General features: G+C 40.1%; 2 protein-coding genes and 1 pseudogene across 2 annotated transcripts in view; 2 read left to right on the forward strand and 1 right to left on the reverse strand.

The window, feature by feature from the left end:
* Positions 1 to 23,907, forward strand: part of LOC139455874 (uncharacterized) — a 42,191-nt gene that overhangs the window by 9,893 nt on the left and 8,391 nt on the right. The window contains exons 2-4 of the mRNA XM_071237419.1: positions 2,258 to 2,299; positions 19,032 to 19,036; positions 20,867 to 22,040. Of these exons, the coding sequence (XP_071093520.1) occupies positions 2,258 to 2,299; positions 19,032 to 19,036; positions 20,867 to 22,040 (1,221 nt within the window). The remainder of the gene's footprint in view (positions 1 to 2,257; positions 2,300 to 19,031; positions 19,037 to 20,866; positions 22,041 to 23,907) is intronic.
* LOC139455983 (uncharacterized) lies at positions 7,710 to 10,785 on the forward strand (annotated as a pseudogene).
* On the reverse strand, positions 14,208 to 15,025 carry LOC139455873 (integrase/recombinase xerD homolog). Its single transcript, XM_071237418.1, has 2 exons — positions 14,978 to 15,025; positions 14,208 to 14,756 (listed from the first exon to the last, which is right to left on the reverse strand). Exons 1-2 carry the CDS (start codon positions 15,023 to 15,025, stop codon positions 14,208 to 14,210), a joined length of 597 nt encoding a protein of 198 aa, XP_071093519.1.

Below are 23,907 nucleotides of genomic sequence, written 5' to 3' on the forward strand. Positions count from 1 at the left end.
ATCAGAATTGACCTCAAATGTAGCCTCATGTACAAATATGCAAATATTTTAGTGTACGTGTAATTGACACTTACGTTTTGGCGGATGCGTTACATTGATGAACAGAAACAAAAAGACATAAAGACTTTTCCCTGAATACATTCGGCAAGTATCGATCGATAACAATGTATAGTTATTTAACATTTCGACTTATAGACAGCTCATAATCACTCAATAATGAACAATGCCAGTTCATGCCAGTCTTTACTTTCTGGATGATGAATGAGTTGTATGACGCACATTTCTATAAGATCTGAAAATTATATTAGTCATGGTGTAAAATTAACTGCAATCATTGAACTGGCTCGAGAATCCGACAGTGCTTTGTGTTGCCGAGATTTTGATATACGGCAACTCGGAGCATATTGCACCACATTTTTCGTACACCAACAAAATACTGTCTAATTCCTTAAGGACTGAAATCTATATCAAGTTGATTTGCATGTTTATATATAACGTTATGCATTCGAGTTTGTGGATAAGTTGCTGTGGATAACGACAATGTATCTTCGAATTGTTTTGTTCACGATTAACCAATCCATTCCAACCTCGCCTCAAATAATAATTAATGAGGATATCATACTACATACATAGGAAGTCATAGCGAAACGGATGACCATATCAAACATGTGAATTAGTCCCTGTGTTCAAGCATTCACCCAATTGTGTTAGTGTCATGTGACTCATGGTGTACCATTAATAATCAAGTGCTAGCATATATGACGAAAACTGAAAATTTGACACAATTTCGTTTGACGTCATTACTTGTTTTATGTCTTTGGAGACGCGGCATTGAGACATGACGACATTGCTATATTGATCAATATAATTATATATTTCATCGTTCATCTGAAAACAACAACCTGGATATGTAAAAAAGAATCTGAAACTTATTCGGCAACATTGATTTATGTTTATATCATGTAAGCAATGTCTTTGAAAAATAAATTTTTTTAAATATTTTTTTTGATAACATAGACATTAATACTACATATAAAAAAGAAATCTAAAAAGTGAAATCTGTCGTTAATATCGGACGTATGTGTGTAATTAGAATGTGGTTATTCGCTTCATTTTGTCTCAGTATTTTACAAATTTTAAGAATAAAATATGATTAAATTTGTTATTTATGCATTGACGTGCAAGCTCCGACGTTCATACAGTTTGACCCTTACTCTATGGAATCCCATCCTCGAACTCACACAAAATGTCAAACTGAATTCTAATCATGTTTTTATTTCACTATTTTATACCTTGAAGGTTGTGCATACATCTTCATGTTTACACTGGCAACCGTAAACCAACCAACCTCACAAAGTCATAATTACAGCGGGTCCTATTGTATTGAAATAAAGAAGAAGACGTCTAAATGTAATAAGTGAGGTGTACAGGGTATTAACGTCGCTTCCCAGATTATTGTACTGTTATAGCTACATGCATGTATGTGTGTGTGTGTGTTTGTTTGTGTGTTTGTTTGTTTGTTTGTGTGTGTGTGTGTGTGTGTGTGTGTGTGTGTGTGTGTGTGCGTGCGTGCGTGCGTGCGTGCGTGCGTGTGTGTGTGTGTGTGTGTGTGTGTGTGTGTGTGTGTGTGTGTGTGTCTGCTTGTACAGGTTTGGACCAATGCTGATTTCATAGTGCTAGGACACTGAGATACAACGACGGCAATCATGTTTGCGGCTTTTTTCTAAAACGAATTGAAAGATTCTTTGGTTCGTGGTGACGTTTCAGAAATATAATTTGGCGTCTTGACAAATCAGATGTTCTATTAAATCTCACACTTAGGTTGAAGGACAAAGACATACCTGGCGCACGTTGATGGCTGGGATTCCATTACGTGTGACAGCTGATGGACACAGTCCCGTCCAGTGAATTGCATGTTGTACTTCCTTTTTCACATGATGATACTGTTAAAACAGGAACGTTCTGCATTATTTGTTTGTTTTTTGTTTGAATCCTCACTCTGCAATATGCCAGCTATATGACGGCGGTCTGTAAATAATCGATCCTGGACCAGACAGTCCAGTGACTGACACCATGAGCATCGATGTACGCAACTGGGATACGATGACATGCACCACCAAGTCAGCGTGTCTGACCACCTGATCCCATTAGACCTATTCTGACCCGGATCTTCATAGTAGACCTCTTGCATTAAAGTAGTGCGAGCAGGGAGTACGTGTACATGGGACACACATACTGATTAATATCTTTGTTTCAGTGATGGAGATGGACCAGAGCCTCTGTGACCAGGAGATAACATGTAAGATCTGCCTCCTTGACTCAATGATGTTACAGTATATTATTCATTGGTTTTGTCATTCATTCGTCTGTTCAGTTCGATAGTTTCGACGGCTTTCGAGATCTATACGAGCGTAAAACGCAGTGTCAGTCAATGTTAAAGTATAGGAGCTATGACAGGATTTGCGTTAGCGATGTTCCATGCAGGAGTATCTTGGGTTTTCAATGTTATGTACAAGAAATATAGAAGAGAGTTAGTGAGTGAGGATGGATTTACGCCACTTTTAGCAATTTTCCATCAATATCACGACGGGGGACATCAAAAATGGGAATCGAAGCCGGGCCTTCGGCGTGACGAGCGAACGCTTGAACCACTAGGCTACCCGACCGCCCCAATATATAGGAGAAGAACGCTTATGTCATTTGAAATTGATATAACACTTCTTATAAATGTCTATGATAACTTGTAACTTTCTTTTTTCTGTTTGGTAGATGGTAGTCTCTTGTGAGTTAGGAAGTTAAAGTGTTATACACGACAACAAGATGTGTCGGTATTTATGATGGACGTTTTCTTCCCACAGGCCCAACTCTGGAATGGGACTCAAGCACTGCTTATAACTATAGTGACGTGTCTGGATGTGTAATCACAAACACCACCTCAGCCGTCCCTTCTCCTGACACAGGATGTCGGATACGAAATAGGAATTCATGTCTGGCATCAAGGCCTTTAATGGTTAAAAACTGTCAAGGCCAGCGATGCATGTATCGCGTAAAGTTTCAGATTTGTGTAAAGGAATTGATACAAGATAATAAAGTTATACAACAGATTGCCCTGACTCCCACCCCTGTAGATGCTGGGTGTTATCAACTCACTGGGCTGAGTGTACTTGTTACTGCATGCTCCAACCACAAGCATCAGCTGTGTCTCAGTGTAGCCTATAATAGGACCTTCCTCAGTGATCGCCCTCTCATTCAGAACAGAGTTGGAGAGTTTTATGACCTACAACTGTGTTTTCTTATGGATGGGGATAATGAAAAAATATTAGTTATTGATCCCGGTGATAACACAGTGTACACCACCGTCACAGATGTTGCTTTTGACAGACCCATGTGGGTCATGATGTCTGCTTGTAAATCCGCAAGTTCAGATGTAAGAGGAGAACTGATTTCAGGCCACAACATCACAGGAACCTTCGCCAACTACAATCATGAGACAAGTTTCCACTATCCACAACAATAACTGTATGTAACATGCAATGTATACAAGCACAGCTCAGTAAAATAATATGTATGCTCTTGACACATTTATCAACTTGTGTACATGTGTAAAAGCACGTTTGATTTACATATTTAATACAAATACGAATGTACCCGTGACGATCCGGATTAGAATCCTGCTTGCGTAAGAGACAACTATGCTTGTTGTAAGAGGCGACTAACGGGATCGGGTGGTCAGGCACGCTGGCTTGGTTGATGCTTGTCATCGTATCCTAATTTTGTAGATCGATGTTCATGACAAGAATCATTGGGTCCAGACACTTCTGAGATTTGAAGCAACACGGCTGATGTCCAGTTCCTTTCCTCAGTATCTTACCATCTCAAAGCATAAAGCATAAAGCATAAGATGCGTCTTACCTTCGAAGAGTGTTATATTATACAATCATATCAATTCTCAATTACCGATCATCGCATGCTGACCACGGCAAATACTATTTCAAGTCAACACGACACTGTTGTGTCGTTGCCGTGGCTCATTATGAATGTATACACACATGCAGGTAGAACAGTACTATTATAGAATATAATATAGAAATATAGAATTGACCACAACTTTGAAAGTCCTGACACAAAAAAAAGTCTTCGTTGAAATCATCTGAAGATCACCTCAGTCAACGTATGGCAACGGATAATTCATGGGAGATAACTTGTGTGGTACTACTGGGGCACCACCACATCTCTTTCCCTGCTCCATATCGATACACCCTGGCCTGTAATAAACTCATTTCAACAGTCCCGTAATGTTTGTTATTACCATGTTTTACTGCAATTGTGAATAGCCCGTATTTTAATTTTTTAGACATGATGTACTTTTTCATCTGATTTCATGTTCTCTACTTCGACCATGTTTATGACCTTCACAAAGGACTACGTCATTTAATGTCAGCGAGATTGTTATCTATAAAGCTATGTCAGTCATATGACGTCATCTGACTAAGTAAAACACCCCCAATGTAAGGGCTGGACTAAAAATTATATTTTCATTAGGGTTTTTATGACTCGGGGCACGGGCTGCCCAGTCGTCCAAAGCGCCGTGATTCGATGTGTCATGGACGGGGCATAGCCAGGTGACCGTGCTTTCGAATGTTATACTTGGATTAAGGTTCTTGGTTCATGAGCAATATTTCCGTGATTTCAACATTAAACTGACGCGCTCTTATTTAACTGAGCTAATGCTGAAAGGAACTTACACACTCCAACCCAAATTACTTTGACGACACAATAATGATGGCTGACTTGACCTGGAACAAGAAACACTCGTAAAATATGAACGTGTGTTTCCTACCTGTGTGGTTATGTAGGATGGGGTGAGGTTGGGTAATTTATGTTTCTATCGTTGCTTCAAGGTAGGTTGGGGTGAGGGTGAGTAGGATGTCAACAGTCAAGACTGGTGAAAAATAATCGTGTGAAGATCCTTGTTTCCACCCTGGAAATCCAGACTAAGCCTATTTTGGAAGATTGACCGGTGTTGCTTCAAGATAGGATGGGGTGAGGCTGAGTTGGGTGGGTTGGGGGTTGGGGCTTAAGGGTTGGGGGTTGGGGATAGGGAGGAAGTCGTATTCAATGAAACCTTTTCGAATGATATTTTCTTACGTGACTGCTTCACCTCTTGCATAACACCACAGGAAAGAAATCATCTGGTAAAATTTGTGGTCATGTTATTCTCTGTGGAATTATTATCCAAAGTTCTTTCCACAGTGATTTATCAGTATCAGCAGTAATAATTTATGTTTCTGTCTACAATGTATAACGTTTCTGCCTTGCTTCCTTAAGACATTGGTATTTATATTTCTTGCAGAAAATAGAACCCAAGAGCCCCATTAGTATCAATGTTGTTTACTTGCTGTGTAGTCGGACTCTATTGGCGTTAATGCTGCTGTACATGACGTTAGTATATATATATATATATCAATGGGTAGTACGTCTAGATTAGTGTATAGACAACATCTAATAATTAAATCCAACAACTCTCCTTTTAAGTCTTTTTTCTTGACTTAAAAGTAAATGAAAGAACACAATCGTCCGGACTACAAAGTATAATTCTGTGCACTTCTATGTGACTATAGAGCATACAATAAGCTTTTGGGTCCCGTTTGGATCGGTTTGGGTGCCTATTTGTGCCTATTTGTATTGTGATGTTATAATAACTGGATTATGAATGAAATAGTGAAGAGCAATATACAGGTGATGTTGCCATGTTATGGATGGGGCTTCCAAATTGCTTGAATTTGTTAGATAAACATCGTATATAAACTTGCCCTGTTTTGAAATTTGATGTAGTCCCACTTTAGAGGAGATACCTGTTATTTGAATTTGTAACCGAGCGCTTTACACGAACCAATGATGACAACCCGATCTATGATGTGGTTCCACATTAACCAGTTGATTTACTGGGAATGAGCCTGCTGGTGCAATGTGATTGCCAATGAAACCGCTTCTTAGGCATTGTATGACACAAATTATTTTTTTACCTTTTAGTTTTAAGATTTCACGGCATTCGACGCTACTATTTGAATGTGACAGTTGTGGCTTTTACACAGAAGTTCTGTATCTTTAGTGAGAAAACGCTACATTCTTCATGAACTAGTGTCCTGTATAAACATTTGTGCCCATTAGACAAGGCAACTATGTGTACGCTCATAGGCTTCAAACATTCCACTGAGTGCATCTGCTCAAATGTCAACAGTCAAGGCTGGTGAAAAATAATCGTGTGAAGATCATTGTTTCCACCCTGGACATCCAGACTAGGCCTATGTTGGAAGATTGACCGCTGTTGCTTCAAGGTAAATATTAATGCCAATGACTTTATTGCTCTCACTTTTACTTTTGTATATTATACTGACATTGGATTTTGTACTGCCACTTTAGTGTGTACACCCATTGTAATTACTTTGCAGTAATTTGTACCTATTTGTAAATTAGTTAATTCTATATCACAGTTTTGATTGTATAGCATTTCTTTGCCGTTTCTTGGGTTTCACACTAAATATTTTTATACATGGATTTATGGGTCCTCTTGTTTCAGTTTGGACGTCAACACGTAACATAATACAAACCTATATTATTTAAATATCTAAATATATCACTTAACAAATGCAAAGTATGTGTGATTTAATATTTGTGCCTTCGTTGATTTGAATATTAATAAAACATCAAAATGTATTTGTCACCTTGCACTTTTTTATTGATTTACCTTGTGGATCTAGAAAAATTCTGACAACTTCTTGCGTGCTGAAAAAGGCAGCTCAAATACGGATCAGATGGCCAGGCTCTGTGACTTGGTTGATTGTACGTTATTGGGCATGCATGTTGCTTTCAACCACCGGTAGGCCTGATCTAGACTCGATTATTGACAGGCCCCCATGACACAGAAGGAGCATTACTGACTCAATATACTCACTTGCTAGTCGCAGCCTTTGGATAGGCGACTGCTGTAATCTATTTTGTGAATCTGTGACTGTTTCAAATTATTAATTTCGGTCGTATTTTATGTTGCCAATGCCGATCGCAAGGCAGGGCAACAGGTTAACTTCTTTCAGAGTATTTTGATATGACGTGGCCGGGGATCGAACCACCAACCTTCCGCTATCTGGGCAGACGCACTATCCACTAGGCCACAGAGGCGATAAATATGATGCTTGAAGGAGATGTGACAGTGCAACAGTACGAACTTTAAACTGGTGCAAGTTGTAACTGATTCCCTGTAAACAATAAATGTGCTTAATGGTGAGAGGAAGACGGGTTAAAACGCTTTGTAGCGCTTTTATTACTTTAGTTTAAGTTCTTTTAGAATATGACAAGCTAACTAATTCTAAGGTATGCCGTCTGTGACAGTTAAACTCAAACTGAAAAGTTCAACTTCGGTCAAACTATTGTTAACAAGGAGATAAGTAAAGAACTAAACAAAGTCGACGAACTGACGTCTTTGCACGCGGAGAAAACAATCAAGTAAAGTTCAAGGAATTGTGTCACACATCTGAAAGAGAATATTTTATATTGAATCTGTTTTTTTACTGGTTATTGTATATACCTTTTTATGATTGCAAACATTATTCCTGTGGCTATATTGCTGATGTTTTGTAACGCACTCAATAACTGAAACAGAAACGCTGCTATTGAGATAACCTACAACGATAACATCAAACCCTATTGTAATGATTAACCCAACCGTCTATGTGAGCATTGTCAAAACCTGTCAGTTCTCGTGTGCGTGACCCATATGCAAGGCTGTAGGTCACTATACGCCCCACGAATAATTACAACAGAAACAGCTTCAAGGGACGTTTGTATTAAGTGAGTACAGTTTGTACAGTGAGTACAGTGAGTACATGTTGCAATAACCAAGGATAGAAGTTTCTTGTTTACTAACACACTCTGCAATAATCCAGTTATAAATCGTCGGCCTGTATATAATCGAATCTGGCCAAGAATATCCAGTGATTGATAATATAATGAACAGCGATCTATGCTGAGGTATGATGACGCCAAATCAACCAAGTCTTCCAGCCCGACCACCAGATTCATGTTCTCGCCTCTTTCGAGCCGCATAGACTGCAAATGACCAATTATAACCGTGAATCCCCAGGAGACAGAGGCAGGATGTTTTAGAATCCATGCAGAAACTGATAATTGTTTTTGAAAGGCAAGGGCATTGTTATACAGGATATATGAAGTCAACTGGTATAAGTATATTTAAGCCTCGCCTAATTGGATATGTGTTTAATGCTGTATATGTATCTAGAATCTTCAAAACTGATGTTAAACTATTCGTGTTTGTGAATGGTGTAACCCTTCATTTGGCTCACATCATCAATACTCCACGGGCTTGACAACGCTGCATTCTTCTATATGAAGCAATGTCAACATACATCATTCTTTAGTATTAGGTACCAATATAGTGTAAACACGGAATATATAAATATATAAAAGCACAAATATATATATTTGTGTTAGTTTTAAGCCACACACAAACCTACAAACATATGAGGCTATGATCATGACAACGCGAGCATGTTATTGACCTTGCCATGTAACCTGCCAAACACAGCACTGACCAAAGATAAAAGAACGTCAGGACAGAAGACGGATCCTTGTCAGACATCGAAGGCTTTTTTAGCAATGGTTTTAAACTCACTAACGAGGCCTTAGAGTCAACTAAACAACTGCTAAAAAAGGTAACGTCTTCTTTGGACAATCACACAGCAGATGAGGAGTAGAGCTGACCAGACAGAAGATCTACAAATTATGAAATCATCAGCTGTTTCTTTCAGAAGGATGTTGCAGGAGTCTCACGTTGAGATACAATATACAAGGAAAGGCGTAGGCTTTGTACCTGCCAACATGACCTACCTTTCCTCCGCAATCCAGAGAGCAGGACTGATAAGGTCAGTCGCATACTTCCCAACACAGAGGCCGGGATATGTACCAGGGCCTGATAGATACATTGCCATCAAACTGACACCTGTGGCCAATTTGTGATGTCCCACGTCTAACGGTTGGATATATAAATTATTATAGTGTATGTGAGTATGTTGTAGTGAAACTTACATTTAGTTTTAAATAGATAAAGGTATATCATAATGTTTAGTTCGACAGTTGGTGAATTTCATTTCTTAGTTACATGGTAATCTGTTTAAGTGGCTGATGTGGACAAGACGATTTCCAGTGGAGATGGAGCCATTTCGGGAGATGTCGGGTGTTTAAGCTCCAACTTATCTTACTCATGTGCCCATCAACATAAGGGGCACTGCTTGATCTGTGATGTATGGCTCCTGTGCGGATTTCCGTAGACGGTTATGCCAAAGTCTGTTGATGATTGGTTTGAATCAAAATTGAACCCTGACTATGGCTCTTTGTTTGTCTACATCATACGCATGCTCGTCGGTTTCACAAGCACCAGATGCTTACCGTAAGAGGCGACTAACCACATCGGCTGGTCAGGCTCGCTGACTTGTATTTTGTTTGTCATAATATCCCAATTGGGCAGATCGATGCTCATGATTTCATTCACTGGATTGGCTGGTCCAAACCCGAATATTTACAGACCGCCTTCATATAGCTGGCTGCGTTAAATAACGAACAGATAAAACATTCCAAGCTACAGATAGTCGTGAAAGTTAGATGGATAGATGAGGGACATTTAAAAAAAACCCATGTAACTGTTCATATGATTGTACTATATATTTCGCTGAAATGAAATGTAACGTATTTCACTTTTAGGAATAATACATGGGAAGCTGAAAATACATATTTCGTCTTGTATCATTTTAATAAAAAACATTCTCTGTTATGAGGCGGCTGTCAACTTGAATGGGTGTTATGTTATACTGATTCAATAATGTGTATTTGTGAATTAGACTTACAATGAATGTGTTTTGTGTTATTGGTTTGTCTTTTGTTTCCTCCCTAGGTCCGCTCCTAGAATGGGACTGCAGTACAGCGAGTGACGACATCACTGTATCTGATACTTTGGTAACAAATGAAAAGCCCAAAACTCCGCCACAAGACACAGGATGTCTCTGGTGAAAGTCAACTGGTGAAAGTCAACTTCTCATTGAAACAGGTCACTGAGAAAAGGAGCATGGTGTTTGAGACAGCAATGACTGCCAACCCCGCAGATACTTCCTGGAATCAATCAAGTGGACTGAGTGTACGCATCATAGGATGTCTAAAGCATAAGCACCAGCTTTGTCTCTGGGTTAGGTTTGATGGCAAACTCCTCGTTGATATACCTATTGCTTGCAATCAAATTGGTGAGGCAGGTGCCTTACATCTAGGCTTTCTACTGGACGGTAGGAGCAGTAAAGTGTATGTTGTTGACCTTGACAACACTACAGTGATTCAGTCTGTGACTGACATTGTGTTTGACAGACCATTCTGGGTTATGGCGTATCTAGATGCATCCCAAGATTCAAACATGACGTGTGAACTTGTATCAGGTCACAACCTTACACTATCAGAAGGAATGACCCAGTTGTTGTTATCTCTATAGGAAGGTGACAGGGCGGGGGAATAAACGCGTAAACTGCGGAAAGAAGGAGCCAGTAAAACATCGTTGGAGAAGATGGTCCCTTGGACAGAATCCGACGTTCATTGTGAAAGAATAACGACTTCATGATTATTCCCCCCGTTCAAATCTCAGCGACCATTGTGTGCATCCCATCCCATCCTTTCTTGCTCACCCAAAAGGCTCGAACCATATTGTGTCTTAAATTCTACTCTACTATGTTTTATGTCAGATGTGGAGGACACGTGATGAAAATTATGCCGATGTAATTCCTTGTTTTAACTTTTCCTTATGATCCCGCGTTTGTGCAGGAGGACTCTTGAACTACTTTTGCATGTCTTAGTGACGGGTGCCACTGGTGGACCTGGATGCTCTAACCTTATCATCACTAATTGATGGTGATTCATAGACACCTGCTTACGATATAGTCGGAATCGTATAACAGACTTTGCCTTCAAGCAGAGATTTTTCTTTTTATTCTGTAACAGCTTTTGTAAGTTTTAATTCATAGTCTACCGAAACGCTAAATACGCAATGCTAATGTGCCTTGATATATCTTTGCAGTACTAATTGATTGATTCCTTTAATTGAAGACAGAAAGTTATAACAGTGTTTCACATAGCAATATATATAGGAATTTGCAAATGATTTAGAGATTATCCCACGACATACGTTTCTTTTTGTGAAATGAATGAAAAATATAGGTTTCCGTATCACATAGATATATAAGCTCGGTAAATATATTCTCTGACGTCATTCACAATGGATGACATCATATTTAAATATTTGCAACTATGCTTGATATGACGTGACGTTGTTATGACATTTGGTTTGATCCAGCCAATTAACATGAAAAAAAATCCTCTTGCACAGTGAGAATTACTAATTTAATAATTGCACCGCTTTTCTCGCCTGATGGGTAAAAAGGACCCTACAATCTAAGAGAAGTTACGGATCATCTGTCTCGAGTGAAATCACCAATTCACTAAAGACAGATTTACAGTAATTCCGCGTTGGTTATTCTTCATACTACCCGAGAGACACCGCAACCCGTCTGCACTCTGCTTGAATCTTTTACTTGATCAGTAACCAGCAGGGAGTGAGTGAGTGGGTACGGTTTTACGCCGCTTTTAGCAGTATTCCAGCAATATCACGGTGAGGGACACCAGAAATGGGCTTCACACATTGTACCCATGTGGGGAATGGATCCCGGGTCATCAGCGTGACGAGCGAACGGTTTAACCACTAGGCTACTCCACCGCCCCACCACTGGGGAGATGTAGATTCTGTATACTTACCAAGATGTCACCGTGACATGTGGAACATGGCTTATAATTATGTATCTGTGTCACTCGACTATAAGTTTCACAGTAGTCATTTTGTTCTTTATCGTGTCCTTTGCCACAATCATCAACCTGAGCAGAAAATCCAGAATGATATGATGCAATTCAGTACACGGGTTCCCTGTGTGAACACATATGTATTTCACATTTTTGTATTTAGTCGTCATGTTGATGGTTTTGTTCCCCCTGATCATGAAATGGGTAATTTTAACAAAAAGCTACGAAAATCTCACGCACGGCCAAAGTACAGAACTGAATTAATATCAAATATACGCCTTCATAAATGGATGAACTATGAGTCTTGATACCAGTAAAGATGCCTTTGTTTATATCCCTCTTGATTTCTTCCATGTCACCATTACCTCTGATATACAAAACCTGTAAGTTAAATGATTGTGTCTCGACTTGCAAAAATAATTATTATGCTAACCATCAGAAAGTAAAACAAAAACAACAGTTTGGTGAAAATAAATGGGCGCAGTTTATTTCAAATTGGACAGTAGCTGGGAGTCTAGGGACCCAAAACCTATAGTGGGTGCCTACCCGAAGGTGTCTGGGCAACCCAAGCAAAACAAAGGAAGCACACACCTACGAGGATATCAACATTCACATCGATAGGGCCTCCTTAAGCACCGCAGCAAAAACCTAGTACACAAGCAGTGTACGCACATACAAAGTATTACCAGTAGGAGTGTCACACTGCCTGGCGATACTGAGAGTAGTTAACAGGTAGGGTATCACATAGCCTGCTATTACTCTAGCGAAGCAAACTCAATGCAATTAACAACCAGCAAAAAGCATTTGGCCCCCAGACTCCCCGCCACCACTTCTTGTATATACAAGAATGTCCCACCAAATGCAGCATTGCTAGCAAACTACCAGATATTTGGTATTAATAAGCTAGAAAGCCAACATATGAACGGTATTCAAAACATTGTTAAATAAATGTCATTACCCAATTTAGAGAGATGGGTCCTATCATACACTGGGTCACGGTACATGCCAGATATTTGACTTGTTATGTCATGTTTTACCAAAGTACCCACTCGGCTACAAACAGCCACAGCACCAAACAGATTGACCCTTTTGCGCTTATGCTCAATAGCAGCATTACCCTTGGCCCCACGTCAGTGTAGTTGAGGAAGCATCTCTGACCACATTAACTTGGTTTGGAGCAAAAGCTTCTCCTTATCCCCTACATACTTAATCAAGACACAACACCATTAACATGGGAATACGCTGTGTGATACACGGCCGATTTATTTGCGTATAGTATAAAACAAAGATATTTATTGAATACACATTGTATATACATTGTCAGCAATCTGCTATGAATATTTATATGTTGCTGAAGCCCGACACGTAAAACCAGATATAAAAACTTTTATAAGAAAACATCTGGAACCGTGTTCCCTCAACGGATGCAGCAGCAAATACTGAAGGGTATATAGTATACTCATGACATGTATATGCAATTCCAAACAGAAATACTAACAATTCATGAACATATGTTACAAATGAATTTCATAATGTATTACATACAGTGCAACTCGCATGGGATATGCAGTATTATCAAAAGCAACACTGTATTATAAAGGCCCGCCGGCCAAGCAATATCATTGCATCCAACAATGCACACTTTCACAATAAAACAATGCTGTATTATAAAGGCTCGCCAGCCAAGCGATATCATTGCATCCAACAATGCACACTTTCACAATAAAACAATGCTGTATTATAAAGGCCCGCCGGCCAAGCAATATCATTGCATCCAACAATGCACACTTTCACAATAAAACAATGCTGTATTATAAAGGCCCGCCGGCCAAGCAACATCACTGCATCCAACAATGGACTTTCTCAATGAAGCAACGCTGTATTGTAAAGACTCGCCAGCCAAGCAATGGCATCACTTACAACAGTACACATTACCCTCAAATGTGTATTCCATTTCAACGAATATCTGCAACACATGAAATCATTAAATCATAAAATGAAGAACCAAATTTAATATACATGTTCATCAAATAAATAAGAAACAAGTGTGAGGCCGTGCATGCACAGTGAGCGAGGGAGAACAATTCAAAATTGTCCTACCCCTTATATACCCCCTTAATCACGCCACCTAGGGGCACATAATCACCTTGATTGACATACCGCTAGGAGAAAATAATTTCTATCTTATTCATTCTTCAAACGAGAGAAATATTATTTCTCCTTATCCCCTACATACTTAATCCAGACACAACACCATTAACATGGGAATACGCTGTGTGATACACGGCCGAGATGTACAAAGAAAGTTATAGGCCTAAGGAAAGTGATACTTTCATTCTGTTATCAATACTATCTTTGATGTAACCATCTTTAGCGTTCTCGCTTCTCCAACGACCATGTCGTTTGAACATACGATCTGGTATACCATTATTTCCAGCTGCAGTAGCACCACCACTGCGTAAGCTATGCAAACCATACTTCTTGATGTTGTCAACAAAGGGAGTTAAAGCATCAATAAATAGTTCCCTTAACCTGGTATAAGACAGTGGAGCATTGTCCTTTCTAAGAACATAGCCTGAACGACATTTGCTTACATTCCTGAATATGTATTGATCACAATCTGGATGAATAGAAGCAGCTTGTAAATATCTCTCCACACAGGCTACTGCACACAGCTTGGAATCTGTCCTACTAATAACAAGCCATGCGCCATCCCGGTATATATCCGTCTTTGACTTTTCAATAAAAATTACCATGTGTGACTTATAAAATAAAATATCAGAACGAGATATATGAATTATTTCTGCAGATCTTAAAAATCCGGCGAAAGCTAATAAACATATAGATACTATTCGCTGATCCATTAAAGATGCATTGATCATTTTTGAATCATACAACCGTTCAAGTATATCAACTGTGATTGGCTCCTTTTTAACCACTGGCTTAGACAGTTTGCGCTTTGCTCCTTCCAAAACATTCTTGACAAGGCTATTTTCAGTGGGACTCTCTAGTCCAATATTACAATGAGCATGCCTTAAACTATAAAATGCTGTTAACACTGGTGATGTTGTTTCACTCTGTTGTACAATAGACAACAGATAAATAGCACAATGCAAATGTACATGTGAAACGGGTAACTGATCACACATATTATTAGCGTTTGCTCACCTTTTCCAAGCAGCAGATCCATTACTATATTTTTTATAAGTAGAATCTGCCCTGGACCGTGCCAACAAACCTGGTAGCTGTCCAGCTAACTGGCGCACATTCAAAGGGAGTTCATCAAGTTCATCACTATAGGCATTCTGAAGGCTATCTGTAAATACACAGCAAAATATTACCTAAAATCCACATAGAGGTGCAATCATATCAAAATGCAAATCGTGTTCACCGAACAAACCACCTTTGATTCTGCAACTGACAAATCTTGACCAGAACTACTGGCGTTGCTGACTTGAGGCAACTTGTCCGCCGGCTGTCGCCCCTTGACCTGTTCCGAAGTAAGGGCAGTCTTTCCTGAAGTGAGAGAATTCGCCAAATGCGAAACAGGCCCCTGATCTTTGCCCTTTTCCACGAAAAATCTGGTTTGTGATTGGCTGCATATGATGTAAAGTAGAACCAGGTTGAACAGCAACTTGCACGGGGTGGGTGACAGTCGCCGAACGTCTTGACCTATTTGTAGAGTACGGCGCTTGCCTGTTTCTGTTTGAGTTTTCAGCTCTGTTGATATGTTTGTCGTCATCGGAATCATCCGCCAGCTCACGAGAAACATAGTTCTTAACCGTTTCCCACCCACCTTCAGATGTATCTGCTATTTTGATAAGCTTGTTCCTTCTGTTGATCCTGTCGAGCTCTGACGTTACGGAAGCTTCTGCTTCGTCCAGACGAGAAGACTGGATATCTCCCAGAATTTTCTGGAGGCAATCTATACTTTCCTGATTAAAGTTGAATTGAATTTTGTTCCCCTCTCTTGACCATGTAAAATCTTTTTCTGCTTTCAACTTCTTTAAATCTCTTGAAGTCTGTATAAACTCTTCCCTCAATGAACCAATCTTCTCATTAAGAGAGGCTTGAAACTCTGTTTTATTCGAATTGAGCTGTTGCAAAATGGCGTCCAGTTTAGCTTCTGTATCCATATTGACGAAACAAGTGTTCAAACGAGAGAAATATTATGATATCCGCCTCTTTAATAGAGCATAACTGATTACCACTTATATCGACAAGGTCATTGGACCCCAACTGTATAACAAGTATTTTTCTTTTTGGTGGGGGGGGGGGGGGGGGGGGGGGGGGGGGGCGTGACCTCTGGATCTTTCGTCTGAGATATGGAATTAGTTGGTGCCACTTCATTCCCCTCTTCCCAAGCCAAGTTATCTCTCTCCCAAGTTTCACCAAAGACAGATGTAAACCCATCGGTCGCCCAACTGCCCTTCTGTGAGCCCAGTACACGATCGATAAGCCAATTATCCAAATTTCTGTAAGCATTTAAAGCATTTGATGACGAGATACTGAATTAAGCCAAATTGATTCTAATATATGATTTAAAGGCATTTGACTTCCACCGTCCCCACTCCTTGATTGTTTGCTCTGGGATGCCTTGAATCGCACTTGTTGTGGCTGCACCAATGCGAAATGAGTGTGATTTGTATGATGATGTACTGCAGCCAATAAATCTAAGAGCCTTAGCAAGTACAGCCCTGAATTGAAACTGAGTCACTGGGCCAGTACTGTAGTGAAGAAACAGTTGAGGAGCTGAGGACTTCGGTCGAGTTGACAAGTACGACCTCAAATTGTAAACAGCACACGATGAAGTGCTATGTTGAGCCATGACCTGTCTGATCAGTTTTAGAAAATCTTACTTTTAGAGTAATATCGCTTTCTAGGACTGTGACATCACCAAACAGTAATCCGCCCTCATGTTTTGATCCAGCTGGTGTGACCTCACTTATCCAAAGAAATCCAAAAAATGTAAGATAGAACATGGCCCTGAACAAGCATGCTGCATAGCGTGATGAGCAGACATGCTGCAAACCGTGCATCAGTTTATCAAGCAAACAAAGGGTAATTGGGGCCCTGCTATCATCCATGGAAGACATGTTCCTCATACCTTTCAGCATTTTTCTCAATAGGAAGTTATCAGTTGGGTCAGGAAAGCCAAGTAATTTATGTTGTCTGGCCAATCCTGACAAGTGTTGTGCAACTGTAGCTGGCGATGCCTGTTTTAGTAACAGGTAACCCAAGTTTCTAACTCATACTGTAAGGGGGCTGGCCATGTGACTGGAAGACCTACTTGTGATCTGAACATCTCAAATTGATATACTGCAGATTTATATGCTTTCCCAGTATTTTCTGCGATCGAATGCTCTAGTAGCCTTTCAGCTTCAGTATTCAGTGATTCCAGATTGAAATTGGTATCTGTGTTGACTCTGAGTCCGCACCAGGTGCCATATGACGAAACCTCTGAAATTCAGATCGAGACAACGAGTCTGCTATTGTTTTGAGCTTACCTGGAATGTATTTGCCTCTAACCATTAGATTAACTTTCAAACAGCTGTGAACTAATGCCCTTACAAGTACTCACGGTGACTTTGCAGATAATTTGTTCAATATGGTCACCACCGCTTGATTGTCAGAGTTGAAAACAACTTTCTTGTGTCAGAGGTGATGACCCCACAGGTTTACTGCAATGATTATTGGAAATAATTCCAAAAATGTGATGTCAGAAAGGAAACCAGCTTCAATCCATTCCTTTGGCCACTTTTCTGAAACCCATCTTCCATGGAAATATATCCCAAATCCCTTGTCTTCTGCACCTGCACTGTTTGTGTACAACTGAATCTGATTATTATCCATCCATAACCTATTATGAAATACAGATATGCCATAGTGGTTTCTGAAGAAGAAGTACCATGTTGCTAAATCAAATTTGATCTCTTTAGTAATGCGAATCCTGTAATGTGGTTGGTGAACAGACTTCGTGGAGTCAATCATTCTTCTAGAGAAAGGACGTCCCATAGGGATAGCTCTGCATAGAAAATTTAAGGTTCCAATGAGAGACTGCATCATTTTCAAAGTGACTTTGCGTTTTTCCATTAATTCAGAGAGTAGTTCCAGACACTTGGCAATTTTATCTGCAGGAATCCTGACTGACATCTCCTCTGTGTCAATTTCTAGGCACAAAAAGGTGATCTATGTACAAGGTTGTATTGTTTTTTCATGTGCTACAGGGGCGGTCGGGTAGCCTAGTGGTTAAAGCGTTCGCTCGTCATGCCGAAGACCCAGGTTCGATTCTCGACATGGGTACAATGTGTGAAGCCCATTTCTGGTGTCCCCCGCCGTGATATTGCTGGAATATTGGTAAAAGCTTGCTAAAAGCGGCGTAAAACCATACTCACTCACTCACTCATGTGCTACAGGGACCCACAACTCTTCACAAAGATTCAGAAAAGTATCTAGTGCTATGCTGCATTCATTTGTATTCATTTCACCTCCAAAAAGAAAGTCATCCATGTAATGTAAAACATCTCCAGTTTGTTTTTCTAAGAGAGCACAACTTACCTTGCATCCTATGGGTAGACACATATCCACATACTACTGTTGCTTGAATTTTATTCCTAACAAGTTAAAGTCTGAATGATTAATAGGACAAAGTCTAAAAGCGCTCTTTATGTCAGACTTTGCTAACTGGCAGCCTTTACCTAAAGTGTGAACCATTTCAACTGTACTGTCAAAAGTAGTATATTTCACTGATGCTGACTTATCCTCAATGTGATCTCATCTCGTTGACGCTTTCGGCCGTCTTCCTTCGCTTTCCTTTTCTGTAGCTTCTTGCCTTGTTGATTGGCGAGCCGTTGGTTAAATTTAACTGCACTTAGGGTTGTGACAACATTGGCAAGAAGAGACAAAAACGCGACTTGAATCTGTATATATCTATATATCTATATATAATGTTACCAAAGGGGGGTAACTCTCAGGGCCCATCAATATTTGATGCCGCTAATAAATGAATTTATCCTGGTATTATATATTTACTTAACGGATAAATTTAATCATTTTTCTTCTGGAACACCAGTTGCGATTAATAACACAAATTAGCTAAAGAAATACAAAGATAGATCAAACCAAGATAGATATCATATATTCAGATTATACACTTTTGATTTTACTCAGTGTGATATTGCACATTATCATAAAGCCAACATGACGACGGTCATATCACAGGGGGTGTCTATAAAGTAACCAGACCCTCGTTACACCCTTGTGGGGATGATAAGGGCTTATCAATGCATTTTGAATGGGTGACCGATATCAGTCCTGGGTGGAGTGCGTCCTCTGCTCGGCTAACTTTCCCATGATACTGTCTTCTAAACAAGGTGAAAATGTTATGGATGCGTTTTGCTTTTGTTGTTGTGTATGATAAAAAGGTTATTCTATCGACCACGATTTATTTGGTCCACGTTATGACATGGAGGTCTCAGTTTGATATGGGGTATGATGTGAAAACTGCTATATAAAAATTTGAGTTACCACTGACACTGGTAATATGAATTCATTTATCAATTTGTTCCTACAGCTACTTGCAAGAAACGGTATTGTGCAAATACGTACGTGTCTGGTTGTATACGTGACACCCCACACGGAGTTATCGAGGTTGACTTTTGACAACTGACCTACTTCATTATACGACGTATTCATTCGGAGTAGTTCTTATCACGAAAGTAGCTAGTGGGCGTGTGCAGATCAGACGAAGGTCGTTTAGTATCTGCAGTACACACCTTCTGTTCAAACCCTCTTCTCTACTGTCATTTCTCGAAGGTAAGAAAGTTACTCAGTGTGTTAATAATGACATGTCGCCTTACCAGGATCACACGACGTTTGTAATGTAGCAGCTTTACCGTTGGACAGGTGATTATATAAGTTGATGTGAATCTCGAGTTACTTCCTGGTTCTTATCAACACCTGAATGAAATAGGTCGCCCTGGACCCCGTCAAAGTTTGTTTCTCAATCACAAGAAGCCTTTATATACAGAATATAAAATTAAGGTTATATTTTTCACAATGTTATTGGATGAGTGTTGTTCGAGTTTCCTGTCCATTTTGTGCACCAAGACCCTGTGAATATACATGAAAACGAAAGTAACCGCAATGTTCAGATTTTAACTAGTTGATCAGTGAGTCCCTATACCAACACACGCATACAACTTACTGATATTTTGACATTTCACGCGATGACAGTTTAGGAACATTAAAACAGTAAAACTTTATTTGCATTAGTGCAAGAGCTGCCCACTAGGTTCCGCACAACACACTACTTCAGTATATGATGTGCTCACGTACACAGTGTAGTGACCTACTTTTCTAGGGCATGGGGTATTTCTTTGGCGAAAGTGTCTACTGCACATGTACATTCATGGACTACATCATGTATGAGTGAGTCAGTTGGGTTTAATGGCGCATTGAACAGTATTCAAAGGCGTGACTGCTCCCTGCATGATTCCCAGGAGGATTTAAACTTTGGTCACCCGTGGCTGTACGTTATATCAACCAATCTTAAAAAACCCAGCAACTACAAAAACGCACAAAATACAATGAAAGCTCTAAATACAAGTCTATTTTATATACATTGATCCAGAACTCATGAAATCACCTGCCGGAGTAAAATACTTTCACACTGCGAGTTATGTATATGACGAGTAAAATCATGAATATCTGCTTGGTTCTTATGAACACTTAGATATAACACATCTTCCAGTTTGTAACATGCCTGTGAAGGGATGATATTTCGATGTTTAGGTAGGAGTCTATGCTTCTTGAAGTTGACCCATTGTTTCCCAACTATGCCTTTGCTAATGGAATGCTTAACATGTACATTACACACATATAACCACTGCCTCACGACACATCACAATAAAAGAAATTGATCCCAGTTCATATATCATGTTCATTATCATTTTCCCAGACAAACATGTCGGATCTCATGTCAGTGGCTGCGATCAAGGATCTTCTGACAGAGTGTCCAATATGTACAGAACACTTTGATGAGTCAACACGAATTCCTCGTCGTATGCCATGTTGTGTACAGTCGATATGTCAGCCCTGTCTGGAAACCTACACTGGAGGTGCTGCAACCCTATCCTGCCCCATGTGTAGACGCCGACATAATCTGCCTGGAGGGGTGAAATCTCTGCCCAAAGAGACTCTCATCCTGAAGACTCTGGACTACCTCAAGATCCAGAAAGGTCTCCATCTTCCATGTACAGATTGCCCTGACAAGGAAACGGCTGTAGCCCAGTGTGACAACTGTGGAACATTTTTATGTTCCATCTGCTTAAGTGCCCATAAACGGAATATGGTAACAAAAGCCCACACTATAAATACCTTCGATGAAATGAAGGGCCGACCTGTGCAGAGTTTTCGTCGTCTACATCAGTGTAGTCAGCACCAACAACCTCTACAGTTCTACTGCTACACTTGTGACAAGGTTGTCTGTGTGTCCTGCACTGTAGTGGATCACAAAGAAGGGAATGGACACAACGTCGTGTCCGTGGATGAAGCACACCAAGGAAAGGCGAAGTCCACAAATAATGTTTTAGGAAATATGGAGGAGAAGATAAAGAGACTGTGCGAAACGGAGTCAGCCCTTCAAAAGAAGATAGAAAACATCAAACTGTCAATGAGAGTAGCAAGAGATGATATTAACAAAATCTTTGACAACCTGGTCGATGGGCTGAATCAAAGAAGAACAATCCTTCTATCAGATTTTGAGGGGAATTCTGCTACGAATCTGAAGCTATCAGAGGAGGCCTTGGATTCGACAAGACTACTGCTGACTAAAGTGAAGTCTTCTTCTGAATACATGCGGCAGATGCGCAGCAAAGCTGACAAGGTAGAAGATCTACAAGTACTGGGGTCTTCTGATTCCTCTTTGAACTCCATGTTGAAGGAGTCACCACAGGAAATACCCTTTGACAGGACTGGAGTAATTTTTGTTCAAGCAAACGTAAAACATCTTCAGGATACTATCAAGGTGGCAGGAATGGTCAGATCAGTTACGTTCTCCCCAACAGAGAGACCAAATGGTGTGCCAGATACAGAAGCATACAACGCCATCACACTGGAACCTGCAGAGTTCCCTACAGGTAGTTAGTAAACTATTATATATTGTTCATCTATTTATCATGTGTGCAGCTACCTCCTAGGTATGGAATACTAGAAGGGACATTGTCGCGTTGTCACACTGTCAGATTGTCGCCCTTACAAAAACAAGCAAATGGTGTCAAAATTAACGAAAGTGCGACAATGCAAGAATGCAACAATGAGACATTTTGGCTATTTGTCACATTGTCACATCATCGAATTGTTGCGCTTTGGGCAATATTTCATATTTTACCAAAGGTCGACAATGCAACATTTTTCGATTTGAAAATATGTCTCGTTGTCGCCCATCAAAACATATTGATTTTGTTGCATTGTTGAGTTGTCGCCCTGTTCAGTTATTGGTGCGCATGCGTTGTAAGTAAATTAATCTACGCATGCGTACACGTGGTTATACCTCCTTTCAAACTCCAGTGGTCATTTGCTAGCTCCAATTGTTCCAAAACCAAAATAGCAATGGCAATGTGAGTAGCTTTTCTCAAAGTTAAAACAACTCTTTCATCGTTGCTTCAGAAAGTAGTTCATATATCGTTATTGTCTGTGTCGTTTTTCATAAACCTTATAATGTGTCTTCACAGCAAGAAACAACGTTTCTATTTAATTTAATTCTGATCTCTGACATCTTCTCAAATCGATGGCCCTGTCGTTCGCGTCTCTTAGAGATGTGAGTGAGTGAATGAGTATGGTTTTACGTCGCTTTTAGCAATATTCCAGCAATATCACGGCGGGGGACACCAGAAATGGGCTTCATACATTGTAACCATGTCGGGAATCGAACCTGGGCCTTCAGCGTGGCGAGCGAACGCTTCAACCACGAGTCTACCTGACCGCCCCCTTACAAAAGTAGAAGTACCAAAATCTGTGATCGTGGAATTGAACCCCAGCACCATACACTCAGGGATTTCCTGACACACTGTGCAATAACTGTAATTTAGTTCAAAGCGGCGTTAAACCACAGGTCACGTTAGTCACGGGGAGTCCTTGGATTGGTGATTGTGTTCGGCTGCTTGGCTCCTGAGAGTTTCTAGGTCTTCAGTCCTGCTCCACACTGAAGCACATGCAACACATGTGGTGCCTCTTTGGGCAAGTGACTTCGTTTTTACGATGAATTCACTGTGCAGAGTGATGTCCCCTAAGCGTGCCAGAACCTTATGATCGTGGGTACGAATTCCCAGTTCGTTCTGATTAAGCGTCTTCATTTTGGACTTAAATCACTTCAGGCTTTTCGCCCACATCAAGCTGACACGCAATGACTGTTCAGAGCGGCCTTAAACAATACTGCCTCACGATTTTCACAATAATGTTTCAGCAATGTCAATATTTGAATCATATGTACTTTTTCGGAGTCAATACATCGAACTTCAGATAACTGACGACCCGTAAGCTCACAGACTTAGCTCCTTCGCGGACGCACATATATGTATGCGCATTTGTAGTTGTTGTAACTGAGTTCGATCTCTAAGAGCATTTCTTTATAACCATAGATAGTGTTTTGTTAAAATCTCCAAAATAAGCAGTGACCAATAAAAGGGTAACAATGTGACAACGCAACTTTTTGATGAAATGTCACATTATCGCTTTGTCACGCTTTGGTTAATATTGACACTTTTGGCATTAGTTGTAAGGGTGACAATGCGACAACGCGACAATGTCCCTTCCAGGATTCCATCATATGGTATGTAATGTCTAAAGTGACAGTTTTTAATGAAAGTGTTTTTTATATCTTACATATTTTAAAATTGCCACTATTTCCCCAGCGGTGAAAAGCCGATTCCCTTCACTGATCTACCCACTTGAAGCAGAAATAGAAGGGACGGGTTAACACAGACTCACTTGGTTCATATTTAGATC

Source organism: Haliotis cracherodii, unplaced genomic scaffold, assembly GCF_022045235.1.
Source record: "Haliotis cracherodii isolate W230 unplaced genomic scaffold, xgHalCrac1.p SCAF_11, whole genome shotgun sequence".
Lineage (NCBI taxonomy): Eukaryota > Metazoa > Mollusca > Gastropoda > Lepetellida > Haliotidae > Haliotis > Haliotis cracherodii.

What these genes read in the sequence shown, in the direction of transcription:
- LOC139455873 (XM_071237418.1), bottom strand. Translation starts at nt 15,025, where the DNA reads ATGTACATTTGCATTGTGCTATTTATCTGTTGTCTATTGTACAACAGA. An exon ending in GTTGTCTATTGTACAACAGA is followed by an intron (nt 14,757 to 14,977) that starts GTGAAACAACAT and finishes TTAATGGATCAG; the next exon opens with CGAATAGTATCTATATGTTT.